This window comes from Hemicordylus capensis, chromosome 14 (genome assembly GCF_027244095.1).
Source record: "Hemicordylus capensis ecotype Gifberg chromosome 14, rHemCap1.1.pri, whole genome shotgun sequence".
Classification (NCBI taxonomy): Eukaryota; Metazoa; Chordata; class Lepidosauria; order Squamata; family Cordylidae; genus Hemicordylus; species Hemicordylus capensis.
In genome coordinates this window covers 1,896,160-1,912,412 of record NC_069670.1, presented here as the reverse complement: position 1 = coordinate 1,912,412, position 16,253 = coordinate 1,896,160, and the positions used below count along the sequence as shown (strand labels likewise).

Here is a 16,253-nt window from a genome sequence, read left to right as displayed (position 1 = left end):
GTAGGCTACCTCCATGTTCAGAGGCAGGATGCCACCGAATACCAGTTGCAGGGACGCAGTGGCAGGAGGGGGAGCATACCTTCATCTCCTGGTGGTGGGCTTCCCAAGGTATCTGGTGGCCCCTGTGGGAAACAGAGTGCTGGACTAGAGAGGCCTTAGGTCTGATCCAGCAGGGCAGTTCTTACGCTCTGGAGTCCCCAGATGTTGGACTACAGCTCCCATCAGACATCTGTTTAAACCAGGGGTTCCCAACCTTGGTCACCAGATGATGTTGGACTTCAACTCCCGTCACCCTGAGCCTTCAGCCATAGTCCCAACAACATCTGGGGACCCCTGACTAAAGCACATACAAGCCCTACAGTTCTTTGCATCCACTCAAGAATTTGCTTGGTATTTTTTGTATTTACCAAATGTTATCATGTTTCATTGTTTTGAATTGCAAGCCACCCTCAGAGTTTTGGGTTCAGATGAAATAAAGGTGGAAAACAGAGTTGGGCCTGGGTGCTTGGAAATCTTTAGTATATGGATCTATTATTTTATATGAAATGCATGAAGTTGTCTGGAAAATGTACATAGCACCTCTCGCCTGCTGTTGCTTCCCCGCTACTGGCATTTAGAGGCGTCTTGCCTCTGAGGATGGAGGTGACCTACAGAATAGCCACCAGACTAGTAGCCATTGAAAGACCTGTGTCAATGTGTCTAAGCCCTTTTTAAAGCCATCCAGGCTAGTGGCCATCACCACATCCCATGGCAGAGAATTCCATAGATGAATTATGTGCTGCGTGAAAAAGCACTTCCTTGTGTTGGTCCTAAATTTCCCGGCCTTCAAGTCCATGATTCTTGTGTTGCATGAGAGAGGAGAGAAATCTCTCTCCGTCTACTCTCTTTACTTCATGCATAATTTTATACATGCCTCCCCATAGTTGCCTCTTTTCCAAACCAAAAGCCCCAGATGAACAAGCCGCACGTGAACAAAAATGATAACAAACCTAGAAAACTTTAGATGTCATGGTCTGTATTTGCTGCTACATGTTAACTCTGATATATGCACTGTATGAATTATGTACAGATTTCTGCATCGCACAGTATTAGGTATTGTTGATTAAACTGCCTCGAGGGTGTTTGGTCGGTACCCCCAGTTTGGGCAAATGTGGGGAATTTAGCTCAAAAGGGGAGACAGTTCCAATCAACCTTAATTTGTGCAAGCATATGAAAATCGGCTTGAGAGAGAGATTTTAATTAACAAAAATGAGTTTATGGAAACAAATATAATGTACTAGGTGGTTCTAACATAAAAGCAATGCAAATATGTTTAAAAATAGACAGTTGTAAGGCACATTAAGCTTAAAGTTCCAAATTATGTGTAAATTGTGAAACGCCCTGAGCCATTTTGGAAGGGCGGTATATAAATAAAATAAATAAATAAATAAATAAATAATCCCAGGTGGACTAGAGAGGTACTTTTAAGATAGAGGGGCAAGGTTTCAGAAATAAAAAAAAGGGATAGGTTCAGCCCTGAAGAAGCCGGGCAAGAAGCTATATCACCTGCCCTGAAGAGGAGAACACCAAGGTGGTCTGCTGGAGTTTCACAGTGGGAGTCCCAGTTGTAACATGAGGAAGCACACTGGGTCATGGAATTAGGTAAAGGTAAAAGTGTGCCGTCGAATTGGTGACGACTCCTGGTGCCCACAGAGCCCTGTGGTTTTTCTTTCATACAGGAGGGGTTGACCATTGCCTCCTCCCACGCAGTATGAGATGATGCCTTTCAGCATCTTCCTAGATCGCTGCTGCCGACATAGTACCAGCAGGGATTCAAACTGGCAACCTTCTGCTTGTTAGTCAAGCATTTCCCCCGCTTCGCCACTTAAGGTGACTGGGGTCACGGAATTAGGGATACGTCTATCCCAAAACATGCCTTGAGGGCACTTGACTTTTGTCCTGCTCTGCTGAACAGGGGATCCCAAACAACCTTTTTGGAATGCATTGTGTCTGATCTTCCCTCCTCCTGAGTAGGAAGGTGTGTGAATTGCCTATTTTATCCCAGACTGATTGTGAGGACAGTTGGAGTGTGCAGGTGCGTCCAGAGCATCCTGTGCTGGGAAGGGTTTCTCAGTAGTTCTATCAAGGGTTTTGATGGGCACCTCTTCAAAGTTACATCATTGGCTCATCCCTATCATAATGGAGTCTGCTGTCTGATCGGCCTTTGCTTCCTGGCCTGAGTGCTTCCTTAACAACAGGTGTGATCTCTCTGGCCAGAGGAAGAGGGGAGTTTAGATTTCATTCCAAGTCCGGAATGATCTTGAATGCCAGACACTTAACTGTGGCTAGTTCTGGAGACGGCTTAGCCAGGGCTCCCTCACCGAAAGAGGGAGTGTGGATCTAATCCCCTTTCCAATTTATGGGGCTTGCAGGGGCGACCGGGCGACTGCCAACTAAGCGACTTGTCCCCATGTATAACAGACTGGGAGCTCACATGGTGGTGCAGCTCCTGAGCATAGCAGAAGTGCAATCTCCCAGCCTGGAGATGCAGTTGCAACCAGGGAGGCTTCTGGGAGTGGGCAGCTGCTAACAGGATCTGTGGTCCCTTTCCCCCCCCCGTACTTGCCTTATAAGGAAGGTGCTCCTGGCCCTCTTCTGCACCTTTCTCTGTTCTTAAGGTACATAGGAACATAGGAAGCTGCCATATACTGAGTCAGACCATTGGTCCATCTCGCTCAGTCTTGTCTACACAGACTGGCAGCGGCTTCTCCAAGGTTGCAGGCAGGAATCTCTCTCGGCCCTATCTTGGAGATGCTACCAGGGAGGGAACTTGGAGCCTAGATGCTCTTCCCAGAGAAGCTCCATCCCTTAAGGGGAAGATCTTACAGTGCTCTCACATGAAGTCTCCCTTTCATATGCAACCAGGGTGAATCCTGCTTAGCTTAAGGGTTCAAGTCATGCTTGCTATCACAAGACCAGCTCTCTTCTGGTACGGTGACCAGAACTGCACGCAGTACTCCAAATGTGGGTGCACCATAGATTTATATCAGGGCGTGATAATATTAGCACTTTTTATTTTCAACCCCATTCCATTCCTCATGATCCCTAGCACAGTCCTTCATTCAACTTGGGGAGTGGGGGGAAGGATTAGCAAAACTGCACGGGCTTGCCGATAAAGGGTTGGATCTGGCCAGTCAAGAATGGTTTCTGGAAAATTGTGGGGCCAGCTCCCTGACCGATGGCGTTCTCTCCCTCAGGAGGCCATGCAGAACCAGGTGTACACGAACCCAGAGAGGGTGACCGTGGTCCCCAGTTCCGTGACGGTGAGCCAGCCATTCCTCCTGGCTTCGGGGGAGGTGTTGAGTCTGGCCAGCATCGTCTCCTCGGCAAACACCAAAACCACCTCAGGTAGGACAGAGCACCTTCTCCTCCTCCTCCCCTCCCCGCTGCTGTGCAATATGGGCTCCAGATGTGCCCCCTCTCCCCTTCTGGGAGGCCTCCCCTTCACGGCTTCTGCTCCCTCTTTCCGCCCACAGGCGACTCCCACGTCTCCATGGTGCAGTTTCCAAACTCAACCACCTCAGTCCTCGCCACGCTGGCAGCCATTGCAGAAGCTTCCAGGCCGCTTTCCAATTCCAACAGAGCAGCAGGTATGCCCGAAGGCACATCCGAAGCCAAGCATTTTGGAATGGGAAGGGACCTTGGGGGGTCTTCTAAACCTGCTCCCTATTCAGCGCGCGGAGCCTCGACAGCAGAGGTGGGCCAACATGGCCCTCCGGTTGTTGTTGAATTTATTGCGGTTGGGGGTGATGGGGGTTGTAGTCCAACGGCAGCTGGAGGACCCCGTTCGCCCACCCCTGCTCTGCAGCATCTTTGGCAGAGGAGAGCTGGTCTTGTGGTAGCAAGCATGACTTGTCCCCATAGCTAAGCAGGGTCTGCCCTGGTTGCATATGAATGGGAGACCACATGTGTGAGCACTGTGAGATATTCCCCTCAGGGGATGAAGCCGCTCCGGAAAGATCAGAAGGTTCCAAGTTCCCTCCCTGGCAGCATCTCCAAGAGAGGGCTGAGGGAGATTCCTGCCTGCAACCTTGGAGAAGCCGCTGCCAGTCTGTGAAGACAATACTGAGCTAGATAGACCAATGGTCTGACTCAGTATATGGCAGTTTCCTATGTTCCTAGATGCTCTACCCAGCTTTTTTTTGAAAAACAAAATTGTCATGGGGACGATCCATGGGGAACTTCTCTTGATGATGGGAAGAGGCTTGCAAGCAAACCGGGTTTACTCATGAACAGGGCTGCAGACATACCCCAATACCTGAGATCACTAAACAGGGAGGAGATGTGGTCTTGTGGCAGCGAGCGTGAATGGTCCCCTTTGCTAAGCAGGGCCCACCTTGGTTTGCATTTGGATGGGTGGCTACGTTTGTTTGTTTGTTTGTTTAGAGCATTTTTATACCGCCATTTTTATACAACCCAAGGTCTCAGGGCGGTTCACAGCAAACAAAAACAACATTAAAATCAATTACATACTAAAAACAGTTTAAAACAAATAATAAACAATCTAAAGTCAAAAAAGCTAAAAGGCCTGGGTAAAAAGATAAGTCTTTCGACACATTTTAAAAGCCACTAGAGATGGGGAGACTCTTATTCCCATGGGAAGTGCGTTCCAAAGTCTCGGGGCGACAACAGAGAAGGCCCGTTCCTGGGTGGCCACTAGATGACATGATGGTAGCCACAGACGAGCCTCCCCTGATGTACGCAGTGGGTGATGGGGATCATGCAGAAGAAGATGCTCTCTTAAGTATCGTGGGCCTAAGCTGTTTAGGGCTTTTTAGGTTATAACCAGCACTTTGTATTTTGCCTGGAAACTTATTGGCAGCCAGTGCAACTCCTGTAATATAGGAGTAATATGGTCTCTTCGAGATGACCCGGAGACCAACCTGGCTGCCACATTTTGTACTAATTGTAGTTTCCGGACTATGTACAAAGGCAGCCCCACATAGAGCGCATTGCAGTAATCAAGTCTGGAGGTTACCAGCAAGTGTACTACTGTTTTGAGATCATGAGCCTCAAGAAACGGACGCAGCTGGCGTATCAGCCGAAGCTGGTAGAAAGCGCTTCTGGCCACTGCCTCAACCTGGGGAAGCAGGGAAAGGTGTGGATCCAGAAGCACTCCCAACCTGCATACCTGTTCCCTCTGAGGAAGTGTGACCCCATCTAGAACAGATAGATCAATATCGCTTCCTGAGAGATGACCCCACACAATAAGTACCTCCGTCTTGTCTGGATTCAGTCTGTTTATTATCTCTCATCCAGCCCATTACTGCTTGCAAGCAGGCATTCAGGGAGGATATCCCTTCTCCTGATGATGTTGACATGGAGAAATAGATTTGGGTGTCATCAGCATACTTATAAAACCCAGCACCAAATCTCTGGATGATCTCTCCCAATGGTTTCATGTAGATATTAAAAAGCACTGGAGACAGTATGGAGCCCTGAGGGACCCCATATAAAAGCTCAGATTTTGAAGAGCAACAGTCTCCAAGCGACACCATCTGGAATCTGCCAGAAAGGTCGGAGCGGAACCACCACAAAGCAGTGCCTCCCACCCCCAACACTCTCAGACGTTCCAGAAGGATACTATGGTCGATAGTATCGAAAGCCGCCAAGAGATCCAAAAGGACCAACAGAGTCACACTTCCTCTGTCCATTCCCAATTGGAGACCATCCATCAGGCCCACAAAGGCAGTCTCCACCCCATAGTGTGGTGTAGTGGTTAGAGTGGTTAGAGTGGGGGGACCCGAGTTCAAATCCCTATTCAGCCATGATACTAGCTGGGTGACTCTGGGCCAGTCACTTCTCTCTCAGCCTAACCTACTTCACAGGGTTGTTGTGAAAGAGAAGCTCAAGTATGTAGTACACCGCTCTGGGCTCCTTGGAGAAAGAGTGGGATATAAATGTAAAAATAAAATAAAAATACAAAATAGCCCATCCAAAAACCAGTTTGAAATGGGTCTAGATCAGTGATTCTCAAACTTGGGTCCTCAGGTGTTATTGGACTTCAACTCGCATAATCCCCAACCAAAGGCCACTGAGGCTGGGGATTATGGGAGTTGAAGTCCAATAACACCTGAGGACCCAAGTTTGAGAATCCCTGGTCTAGATAGTCAGTTTCCACCAAGACGGCCTGGGAGGCCACCACCCTCTCAATCACCTTGCCCAACCATTGGAGGTTGGAGACAGGCCTGTAGCTATTAAACTCCGAGGGGTCCAAGGCAGGCTTCTTAAGAATAGGTCTAATAATTGCCTCCTTTAAACAAGAGGCATCCTGCCCTCCCTCAGAGAGGTATTTATAATGCCACCCGGCTCTCCACAACAACCCCCTTGCCAGATAGTATAAGCCATGCTGGGCAAGGTTCAAGCAGACAGGTGGTGGGACGCCCCGTTCCGAGCAGCTTGTCCACATCCTCAGGAGTCACAAACTGAACTTGATCCAGCCGAACCACACAAGAGGAGTTGCTGGACTCCTCTGCATCTGGCACTGCGATAACTGTGGAGTCTAAATCTAGATCTGGATCGACCCAAATACGAGAGACTTTGTCCACAAAAAATTCATTAAAAGCGTCACAGCGGGCAGCTGATGGTTCCAAATTCGGATTCCGGGGAGTAGGGGGCCCTACTAGCCCCCTCACAACCCTGAATAGCTCCGCTGGATGAGAGCCTGCGGGAGCAATATGGGCAGAAAAGAAACACTTCTTTGCTGCACATATAGCCAGAGCATGGATCTTTAAATGTGCTCTATGTTGCAATGTGTCGGATTCGAGCCGAGTCTTCCTCCACTTGCGCTCCAGTCATCTACCTTGCCGCTTCGGCTCCCGCAGATCTTCTGCATACCAAGGAGCCATTTTTGAAGCGGGTTGGAGAGGACACTTAGGAGCGATCATGTCTACTGCCCTGGTGAGCTGATTATTCCAATTCTCGACCAGGGCATCCACCACACTGCCGACAGGGCCAACACTAAATCCTTCCAAGGCTTCTTGGAATCCTATTGGATCCAATAACCTTTTTGGATGGACCGTTCTAATAAATAGGTCCCTCACCCCTGCAGAGGTGGGACTCAACTGTGAGTCCGACCTTAACCAGATGGTCATCCGTCCGTGACAATGGGGAGATCACAGGAGTCCCCACCCACGGAACATCACCCTGATCAGAATGAAAGATCAGATCAAGAGTATGGCCAGCCACATGTGTCGGCCCAGAGACCACTTGGGATAGGCCCATAGTTGTCATGGCCGCTATGAACTCCTGAGTGGCACCAGACAGCCTGGTCCCCAAGTGGATATTGAAGTCCCCCAGCACCATAAGCCTGGGGGACTCCAACACCAAACCCGAGACCAAGTCTGCAAGCTCAGTTAGGGACTCTGTTGGGCAGCGAGGTGATCAGTACACCAACAGAAGTCCCAATCTATCCCTGGTCCCCAAACATACGTACACACATTCAATATGATCAGACACTCTGATAGGGATCCTGGTAAGGGAGATATTATCCTTAAAGACCACAGCTACCCCACCTAGAGTGCTGGACTAGGACCGGGGAGACCCGAGTTCAAATCCCCGTCCAGCCATGAGACTAGCTGGGTGACTCTGGGCCAGTCGCTTCTCTCTCAGCCTAACCTACTTCACAGGGTGGTTGTGAAAGAGAAACTTAAGTATGTAGTACTCTGGGCTCCTTGGAGGAAGAGCGGGATATAAATGTAAAAATAACAAATAACAATAAAATAATCTGCTCCTCTACTGGGCCCCCAGCCTCCCCCAACCAAGTCTCTGTGAGACACACCAGGTCAGCCCCTTCACCCCCGATCAAGTCATGGATTCCTTCAGATTTGTTTTGGACTGACCTGGCGTGACAAAGGAGCAAGGCAAGGTTCTGCGGGTTGTTGGCACAGCTCCCCACAGTCAAAGAGCATGTCCATGCGAGTACTGTGAGACCTTCCCCTTGGGGCCATAGCACCTGCTTTGCATGGAAGGCAGCATCATCTCCAGGTTGGGCTGGGAAAAGACTCCTGCTTGAAACCTTGGAGAGCCGCTGCCAGTCAGTGTAGGCAGTACTGAGGTAGATGGACCCCCGGCCTGGCGGCAAGGTCTGCCTGTACGAGGCAGCTTCTTGTGTTCCTAAAGCCGTTTGTGATCACCTGCAGGCACGAATAAGCTAGGTAAGCTTTATTGAGAGCCAGTGTGGTGTAGTGGTTTGAGTGCTGAACTAGGACCGGAGAGACCCGAGTTCAAATCCCCATTCAGCCATAATACTAGCTGGGTGACTCTGGGCCAGTCACTTCTCTCTCAGCCTAACCTACCTCACAGGGTTGTTGTGAAAGAGAAACTCAAGTATGTAGTACTCTGGGCTCCTTGGAGGAAGAGCGGGATATAAATGTAATAATAATAATAATAATGATGATGATGATGATGATGATATTGGTTTCTGTACCTTGGACCAGTACAGAAGTGCACTAATCCAGAAACAATAGCAAAAAATCAGAATGCCATTCAGAAGTGACAGTAACAGTACTAGTAAGATGAAAGAGGGGTTTGCATGGATCAGCCTCTTGGATCTGGAGTACCTGGCAGGGCTGGGGATGGAACCTCTTTTGGGGGCCGCCTGCCTTACCTCAGGAATTGGGGGTAGCCACGCAGGTGAGATCTCCTGTACCCTAGCTATGCAGCAAGGAGGAGCGAGGAACAGTCCTCTAACCCTTGCTAACTGGGCCAAGAAGCACCTTTGAAAGTGGTGGCTCTTTTCTGTTTAGTGGGGGAGAGCACTTGTCCCTTTCCAGCCCCAACACAGCATCCTTCCCGTGGCTGTTCCTGGTTGGAGAGCACTTTAAGAACAGAGAGCCCTTGTCTTGTTCCTTTTCTTATCCCTCGAGGACCTTTGTTGTTGAAAAGTGGTATATGCTGCAAATACTCTTAATAATCGCCCTTTAATAATAATCCTAATAATAATTCTGAACTTGGAACCCAAGCTGCTTGCCTGAGAAAAGGCGGAAGATGCTGTCCCGTGGGTGATGTTTCCTCAGCCCCAGGGTGGTCCACTACTAGTTATGCATTGCAGATCTCCTGAATGTAGTTGTGCCCCACACTTAACCCACATTCTCTGACTCCTCTCTTACTTCTAGGTGTGGGTAACAAAGTGCATGTTTAGAAAAACTGAACCCTTTTTTTTGGACAGGAGACCACACACTGCTGTTCTCATTATAAGTAAATTGCTTTGATAACTTTTTCATCGAAAAGTTATATAAATGGTAGCAGTTGTCCCAAAAGGATCTAAGAACATCCATAGGCTTCCAGCACGGACCTGCATCTTCCCAACATAGTGAGGTCTAGAAACTTCCTTTTTCAAAAGCTGAAGTTCTCAAGGCGGTTTCAACCAATGTAAAAATGTTTGTGTGTGTGTGCGTGTGCATGCGCACGCTATAATACTAGATCTCACATTGGGCCATCTTGGTTAGACAAACACACGCCCCAGAAACACATACCAGTTTGAATTATGCTCTTTCTCTTTCTGCATAAATAAATTTTAAGACTTTAAAAAAAAAAGTTGAGCTTGTCTTTGACTTTTGCAGCAATCGCAGAGGAAATCGTGGAGGCCAATTCTGCGGACTCCCCCTTGCAGCAGGCGGTCAGCAGCCGGGGCCAGCAGGTCATTACGCTTGTGACGGACGGCGTCCCGCTGGGTAACCTCCAGACGGCCATCCCGGCGAGCAGCCTGAGTCAGCCATTCATCGTAACTATGCAGAATGGGCAGCAAGGTAGGAAGAAGTCGAGACGAGACATAATAGAGGTCTATAAAATCATGCATGGCATGGAGAAAGTGGAGAGAGAGAGATTCTTTTCCCTCTCACACAACACTAGAACCAGGGGTCACTCCATGAAATTGATTGCCAGGAGGTCTAGGAGCAACAAACAGAAGTACTTTTTCACACAACGCGTGATCCACTTGTGGAACTCTCTGCCACAGGATGTGGTGACAGCCAACAACCTGGATGGCTTTAAGAGGGGTTTGGATGACTTCATGGAGGAGAGGTCTATCAATGGCTACTAGTCAGAGGGCTATGGGCCACCTCCAGCCTCAAGGGCAGGGTGCCTCTAAGTACCAGTTGCGGGGGGAGTAACAGCAGGAGAGAGGGCATGCCCTCAACTCCTGTCTGTGGCTTCCAGCGGCATCTGGTGGGTCCCTGTGCGAAACAGGATGCTGGACTAGATGGGCCTTAGGCCTGATCCAGCAGGACTGTTCTTATGTTCTTATGAGACCCCAGCAGCCTCTCGCTTCATTTGGGGCTGTGCCCCCATAATGTATTCTGGAGGCAGAATAGTGCCGTTCGTCAGCAGGGAAGGACAGTCGCTCAAGGGAGGAGCATCTCCTTTGCAGGCAGAAGGCCCCAGGCTCAATCCCTGGCAGCATCTCCCGCTGGGAAAGACCCCTGCCCAAAATCTTGGAGAGCTGCTGCCTGTCTGAGGAGACAATCCTGAGACAAGGATAATACAATAAACTGTCATTTTGAGCGGGCGAATTCTCTCTCTCTAGTCTAACAGCCCCTCGTTATGAAAGAGCTTTTACCGTGGCAACTTTCAGTGTCTTCGGCTGTTTTGTTTGAACAATCCCGTATAACGCAAGAGTATGCCCATGTGGTTTAAGCTCAGTGAAGTCTATTGAACATATATTTTTGCACTGTACGTTTTATCCGGAAATGCGGAACTTGCTTATTTCCCCTCTTTTATTGTCTCTTTCCGGCCACACTGAAGCATGTTCTCTTACTTGCTTTCGGACCCGAATACCACCATTCATTTCAAGGTGCTGCATAGCTGTTTGTAAGACTTTTTTGGTTCAGGCCTTTCATACTGATAGTTAGGTGATTAGTGTTAACCATTACCCCGGCATTGCCCATCAAGTACCACTACCTTGGAACCGGTGGCGGGACAGGAAAACGATATTGATGGAGCCATGTATGGCTATACAGTGTGTGTGTAAACCTTGTTATTGTATCTGGGCTCTGACCGAAACTAAACAAACAACTAGCCGACCCCGCACAGAGCATCTGTGCGCTCTTTGGGGCCGGTGTTTACCTCTCCCCCCGCCCCCTTCTGCCCCAGTCTCTGCTTCCAGGCCCAGCCGCTTCTCCTCCCCACCGCCACTTCTGCCCCCCGCACTTTCTTTCCCCCCTCTTGGGCCTTGCCTCCACGGCTGGGCCAGGCCTGACATCGCCTCTGGCCTCCGCGGCCAGCCTGCCACCGCGCCGACCAATCCTCCGGGGTGCACCTCAGCCAATCAGGCGCGTCCGCCGCCCAGCCAATCAGCTGGGTGCTGGGACGCACATTCCAAGGCACACCCCGGAGAATTAATATAATAGATCCTGAGCTAGATGGACCAAGGGTCTGACTCGGTCGCAGGCAGCTTCCTGTGTTCCAAACTTGGCCACCTCACTGCTCACCCCCGACGTCCGACCATTTATGAACATGTTGAAAAGTACTTCTGACACCCTTCCCAGGCTGTTCAGGAGATTTTTGTGTTTCTTATCTTCTTGTAGATAGAATTTTAGATGTTACCTTTAAGGTGGCCAAATTTTGTTCTATTAAAGTATTGTTACGTCTGCACGTTTTTCTTGATTATTTTTATAATTTTTATTTATTATTTATCCGTGGATACTCATGCACATATTTACATATTTCCTTCTTCCAATTGTACTTTCCTATGTTATGAGATGTTTTGTTTATGTCATGTTATGCTGACCTTGGGTCGTAAATAAAGTATTGTATTGTATTGTATTGTATTGTATTCTATTCTGTTCTATTCTATTCTATTCTATTCTATTCTATTCCATGCTAAAAAGTACCTATCCCAACTGAGTTTGTTGGGGGAACCCGTTTCCTTCTTCCTTTCATTGTGAGAAGTAGAATCCTCCAAGGATTTCTGATAGATGTTTGACTGCAGTAACTGTCTGTACTTAATCAATCAATCATTATATCAATCATATTATATACTGCCTGAGAGATATAGATATAGATAGGCAGTGTACATAATTTAAATTACAATATAAAAATAAAATAATTAAAATGCTTTCACAGAAAAATAATTTTAAAAAATCATGGCTGGGTAGTGTTGAATACCCTCCTCTTTCCAAAATATCACCACTGTTTCCGTGTTTTATGAACATCTCTCTCTTTCTCTCTCTCCCTCCCTCTCTCTGTCTCCACTGCCCCCCTCTGCTCCTCTTGTAGTTCTCACTGTACCTGCTGGTCAGGTTGCAGAAGAAACTGTCATTGAAGAAGGTAACCACCTAGCAGAGGAAGAAGAGCCCCCAGCCAAGAAAATCAAAGTAGAACACATTGGGAAGGACTTGGAAGAAAGCAAGGTAAAAAAAGAGCGAGAAAGCACCAGGATGTCAGGGAGGAGAGCTGGTCTTGTGGTAGCAAGCATGTTCCCTTTACTAAGCAGGGTCCACCCTGGTTTTCTTCTGAATGGGAGACTACATGTGTGAGCACCGCAAGATATTCCTCTTAGGGGATGGGGCCGTTCTGGGAAGAGCAGCTGCATGCAGAAGGTTTCGAGTTCTCTCCCTGGTATCTCCGGAGAGAGCTGGGAGAGACCTTGGAGAAGCCGCTGCCAGTCTGTGTAGACAATACTCAGCTAGATGGACTAATGGTCTGACTCAGTAAAAAGCAGTTCTCTCTTCCAAAAGGCTGGGTTATCTGTACCTGATCTGCAGATCAATCCAAGTGACTAGACCACAGTGTGGAGAGCAGGTTCTCCAGTAGAAGCAATTGGCGTGCAGACCAGTTCTTCCTGGTGACCCACGCAAGTGAACTTGAGGGCTTCCTCGTTCAAATCGGAGAGGTACATTGGGGTTCAGATTGTACCTGTCCATTTAGTCAGGGTGTGGTGCCCATAGAAGTGGGACAGGGAAGGTGGGTGGCATTTATTCTGCTTTCAGCTAATGGGAGTAGAGCGCCAGTCTGAGGGGAGCGGGCATGACGTGTCCTCTTTGCTAAGCAGGGTCCACCTTAGTTTGCATTTGGATGGGAGACTATATGCGAGCAGTGCATGATATGATCTTCCATGGCTGGGTGGAAGATCTGCCTTGCATGCAGAAGGTCCCAGTTTCACTCTCTGGCATCTTTAGGTTATGCTGGTCAAAGACCGCAATAAAGATGGATCGATTGCTTGGCATCTTTAGGTAGGGCTGGGAGAGACCCCTGCTTGAAACCTTGGAGGGCCGCTGCCTGCCAGTGTGGACAATACTGAGCTAAATGTCCCAAGGCTCTGACTCAGTAGAAGGCGAACAGATCCTTTCCTCCCTGAGGTCTAGAAACTTGTCTTTCCCTCCCGCAAAGCGATTCTGCTCTCCCCGTGGCAAACCTTGAGCCCGGCTCAGTTCCCTCTTTGCAAGGGAGCCCCTCGCCCCCTCCTCCCTCCTCGGCCAACCAGTGACAAAGCCGCTGCTTTCCCCCCGGCAGGACGCCAGCGAGGAGTCGTCGTTGCAGCAGCAGCTGCAGGAAGCCAACCGCCAGGCGCAGGAATTCCGCAGCCAGCTCCGGAAGAAAGAGCAGGAGGCCGAGGCCTGCCGGCTCAAGCTGGAGGTCATGGCCCGGCAGCAAGCCGGCGGGACGGAGGCCGCCAAGGTCCACTCGGCCGGCGTGTCCTCGGAAGAAACTGTCCGCTCCACGGCCGGAGCAGAGGCACCCGCTGCTGCTGCGCCCGAGACGGCGGCCTCCTAACCTTCCGGTCACTTCCCTGCTTTTTAAAGGGAACATGGACTTGGCCAAGAAGGATAGCGGGTTGGGTGGGTGGGTGTGTGTCAAAGAAACAGGGGGGCGCGAGCTGCCACCCCACCCTCCAAAGAACTTGGACAAGGAGGCCCCTCTCCGGGGCCCACTCCTGCTCTTCATGCCTTGGGCAGCCCGTCGCTTCCTTTCCGGGCCTTGCGCTCCAAACTCGGGGAGGACGCTTTTTTTAATACTCTCCACACCCAGTGCTCTTATTTTTGTAACCGCAGCCAGAGATTGCTTTGCAGCAAGTGCCCGGAAAAGCAGCCCCGCTGGTGGAGGCGGCCTTCTCCTCAGGCGCCACTGCCCTGACGCAACCTTGTCTTCTGCGCAGGGCAGGGAGGTGCCGCTTAGGCCATGCAGAAGTTTTTTTGGGTGGGGGCAACTTGAAGGGGGGCTCCACCTGTTCCCCCTGCGACTGTTTCCAGCCGGTCCTGGGCTTGCAGAAGCCTCCCGTGTGGGCGGTCCCAGCTCAGTGGGGCTGGCGCTGTGAGAGGGGTCCGGTTTGGGGTCCGAAGAGGAGGGCTGATCCTAGGGAATGCCTACGTCGAACAAGGAGGCCCAGAGCAGGGCAGCCAAGGGGGTGAGGGGTCTGGAACCAGAGCCCAGTGAGGAAGGGTTGAGGGAGTAGGGTATGTTGAACCTGCAGATGGGGGTGCGCAGAGGAGGCACAGTGGCCGTCTTCCTCATACCGGAAGGGCTGCCCCACGAGGGGAGGAGTGGACTTGTTCCTTGTCGCTCCCGCGGGCAGGATTGGGACCCAGGGCTTGAAAAGGACAGGGAGCAAATGCCGGTTGGACATTAGGAGGAACATCCTGCCTCGAGCAGCCTGCCTCATGCACTGGCTGGTTGCGAGAGGGTTGTGAGCAGAGGCCAGGTGGCCGTCTCTCAGGGAAGCCATTGCCTTGTCCTGCCCTTCGCTGGGGGTTGGACTAGATGGCCTCAAAGTCCCCGCCCTCCCGACTCCCACATCCTCTGGTTCCAGTCCTTGAAAGTCAGTCGGCACTCACCGTGGCTGCCAGTGCCTGCAGAAAGGAGGACCAGTCAGCACGGTTGACCCGGGCGCCAGTTCAGCGGGGCAGCGAGCCGGCCAGTGGGTGCGTGCGGAGGGCAGCTGGTGTGTGCAGCTCACCCGAGGTGGCGAACGGCCTGGTCTGGGTGAACAGTCCCTCCTTGGGCCAGGCCCAATTCCTTGGCACTTTCCTAGTGCTCTGCCCTGTTCCTGGGATTTTTACTGCAGCTTTCAGGCTGAGCCCCGTCCTGAGCTTTAAAATAGGGGCAGGTCTTTAAATAGAACAAAACCCTCTCCGAAAATAGCCTAAAAGGTCTTCTCACCCTTGACACAGGGCAGGTGGGCATTCTAGCCCCTGGGACTATCCTAAAATAAAACGGCTGCCCCCTATCGTGGGCCCTGCCCACCTCGTCGGGCATCGTGCATAGCCATTCCTGAATTCACACCCATCTCCTATTTGTCGCCATCATGGCATAATTTAGAGGTTGGAGCCCCTTGAAAGCACATCAGACAGCCTTAAAGTCTGCTGCTCCCAGAGGCTGCATTGGAGCGAAGTATCATCAGCATCCCCAGACATCCTGAGAGCCCCTAACTCCTATGCAAGCCTAACACAGCATCCTAAAAGAGAAGGTTGAAAGGGGTGGGGGTGGGACGTCCTTTCAGCTGTTGTGACTTTAACCGAAATTTCCTCCACCAAACTCTCCTCCAGAGATCTGCTCGCCACAACCTTGGCCCTCCAGCTGCTGTCAGATTACAATTCCCATCATCCCCGGCCACAGGGATGCTAGGAGTTGTAGTCCAAGGACAGCTGGAGGGCCAAAGTTGTGCAGCTTCTCCATTCATCCCAATGGAGCGAGGAAAACCTAAGTTTGCCAAGGAACGTGCACACAGAACGGTTTCCTCCTTTGGAACGAACAGGGAAGCCCCCACTGCAAGCAGAGGGAGGTGCGAGAATTTATCCAAGATACTCCTGCCTAAAAATACTATTTATTTAAAACGTGCAGTCGCCTTTTAAAATGCCTTGCTGCGCACTTTTGCGCTTTTAAACAGCCTTTTTGTCCTGATATTTCTCAGAACCTCAATCAGCCCCCTCCCTCCATTTTCGCCTTGTGCCTTGCCCCCAGAGAGAAAAAGATGGGGGTCTTCCTCGCCTTTTGGCAGTCACAGGATCGCTTCACTTTTTATAGCAACTTAAGAATCATAACCAGTCCGGAGAACTCTGTGGTCTTCAGGTGCTCTAACTGCCAATTTCTAGAGGGTTTTTTGGTTTTTTAAAAATAGCTTTATGTACAGGCTGGCTTGTTGGGTCTTGGGGTGGGGGGAAGAGAGTACATTTTATATGTTAGGGTCTTTTGCCCCAAATGCTCAGTTTACAACCATGTACAATTTTGCGCTCTCTTTTTGGTACTATCATTTGGTTAATAAAAATGCCAAAGTCGCA

At 50.1% G+C, this 16,253-nt stretch overlaps 1 protein-coding gene across 4 annotated transcripts in view; it reads left to right on the top strand.

Moving 5' to 3' along the window:
- The window catches only part of GABPB2 (GA binding protein transcription factor subunit beta 2), a 27,959-nt gene extending 11,706 nt beyond the window's left edge, over window positions 1–16,253 (top strand). For all 4 annotated transcript variants that reach the window (XM_053277745.1, XM_053277744.1, XM_053277746.1 and 1 more), the window contains exons 5-9: window positions 3,237–3,387; window positions 3,516–3,629; window positions 9,603–9,788; window positions 12,256–12,389; window positions 13,492–16,253. In XM_053277745.1, the coding sequence (XP_053133720.1) occupies window positions 3,237–3,387; window positions 3,516–3,629; window positions 9,603–9,788; window positions 12,256–12,389; window positions 13,492–13,752 (846 nt within the window). In that variant the 3' untranslated portion in view covers window positions 13,753–16,253. The remainder of the gene's footprint in view (window positions 1–3,236; window positions 3,388–3,515; window positions 3,630–9,602; window positions 9,789–12,255; window positions 12,390–13,491) is intronic.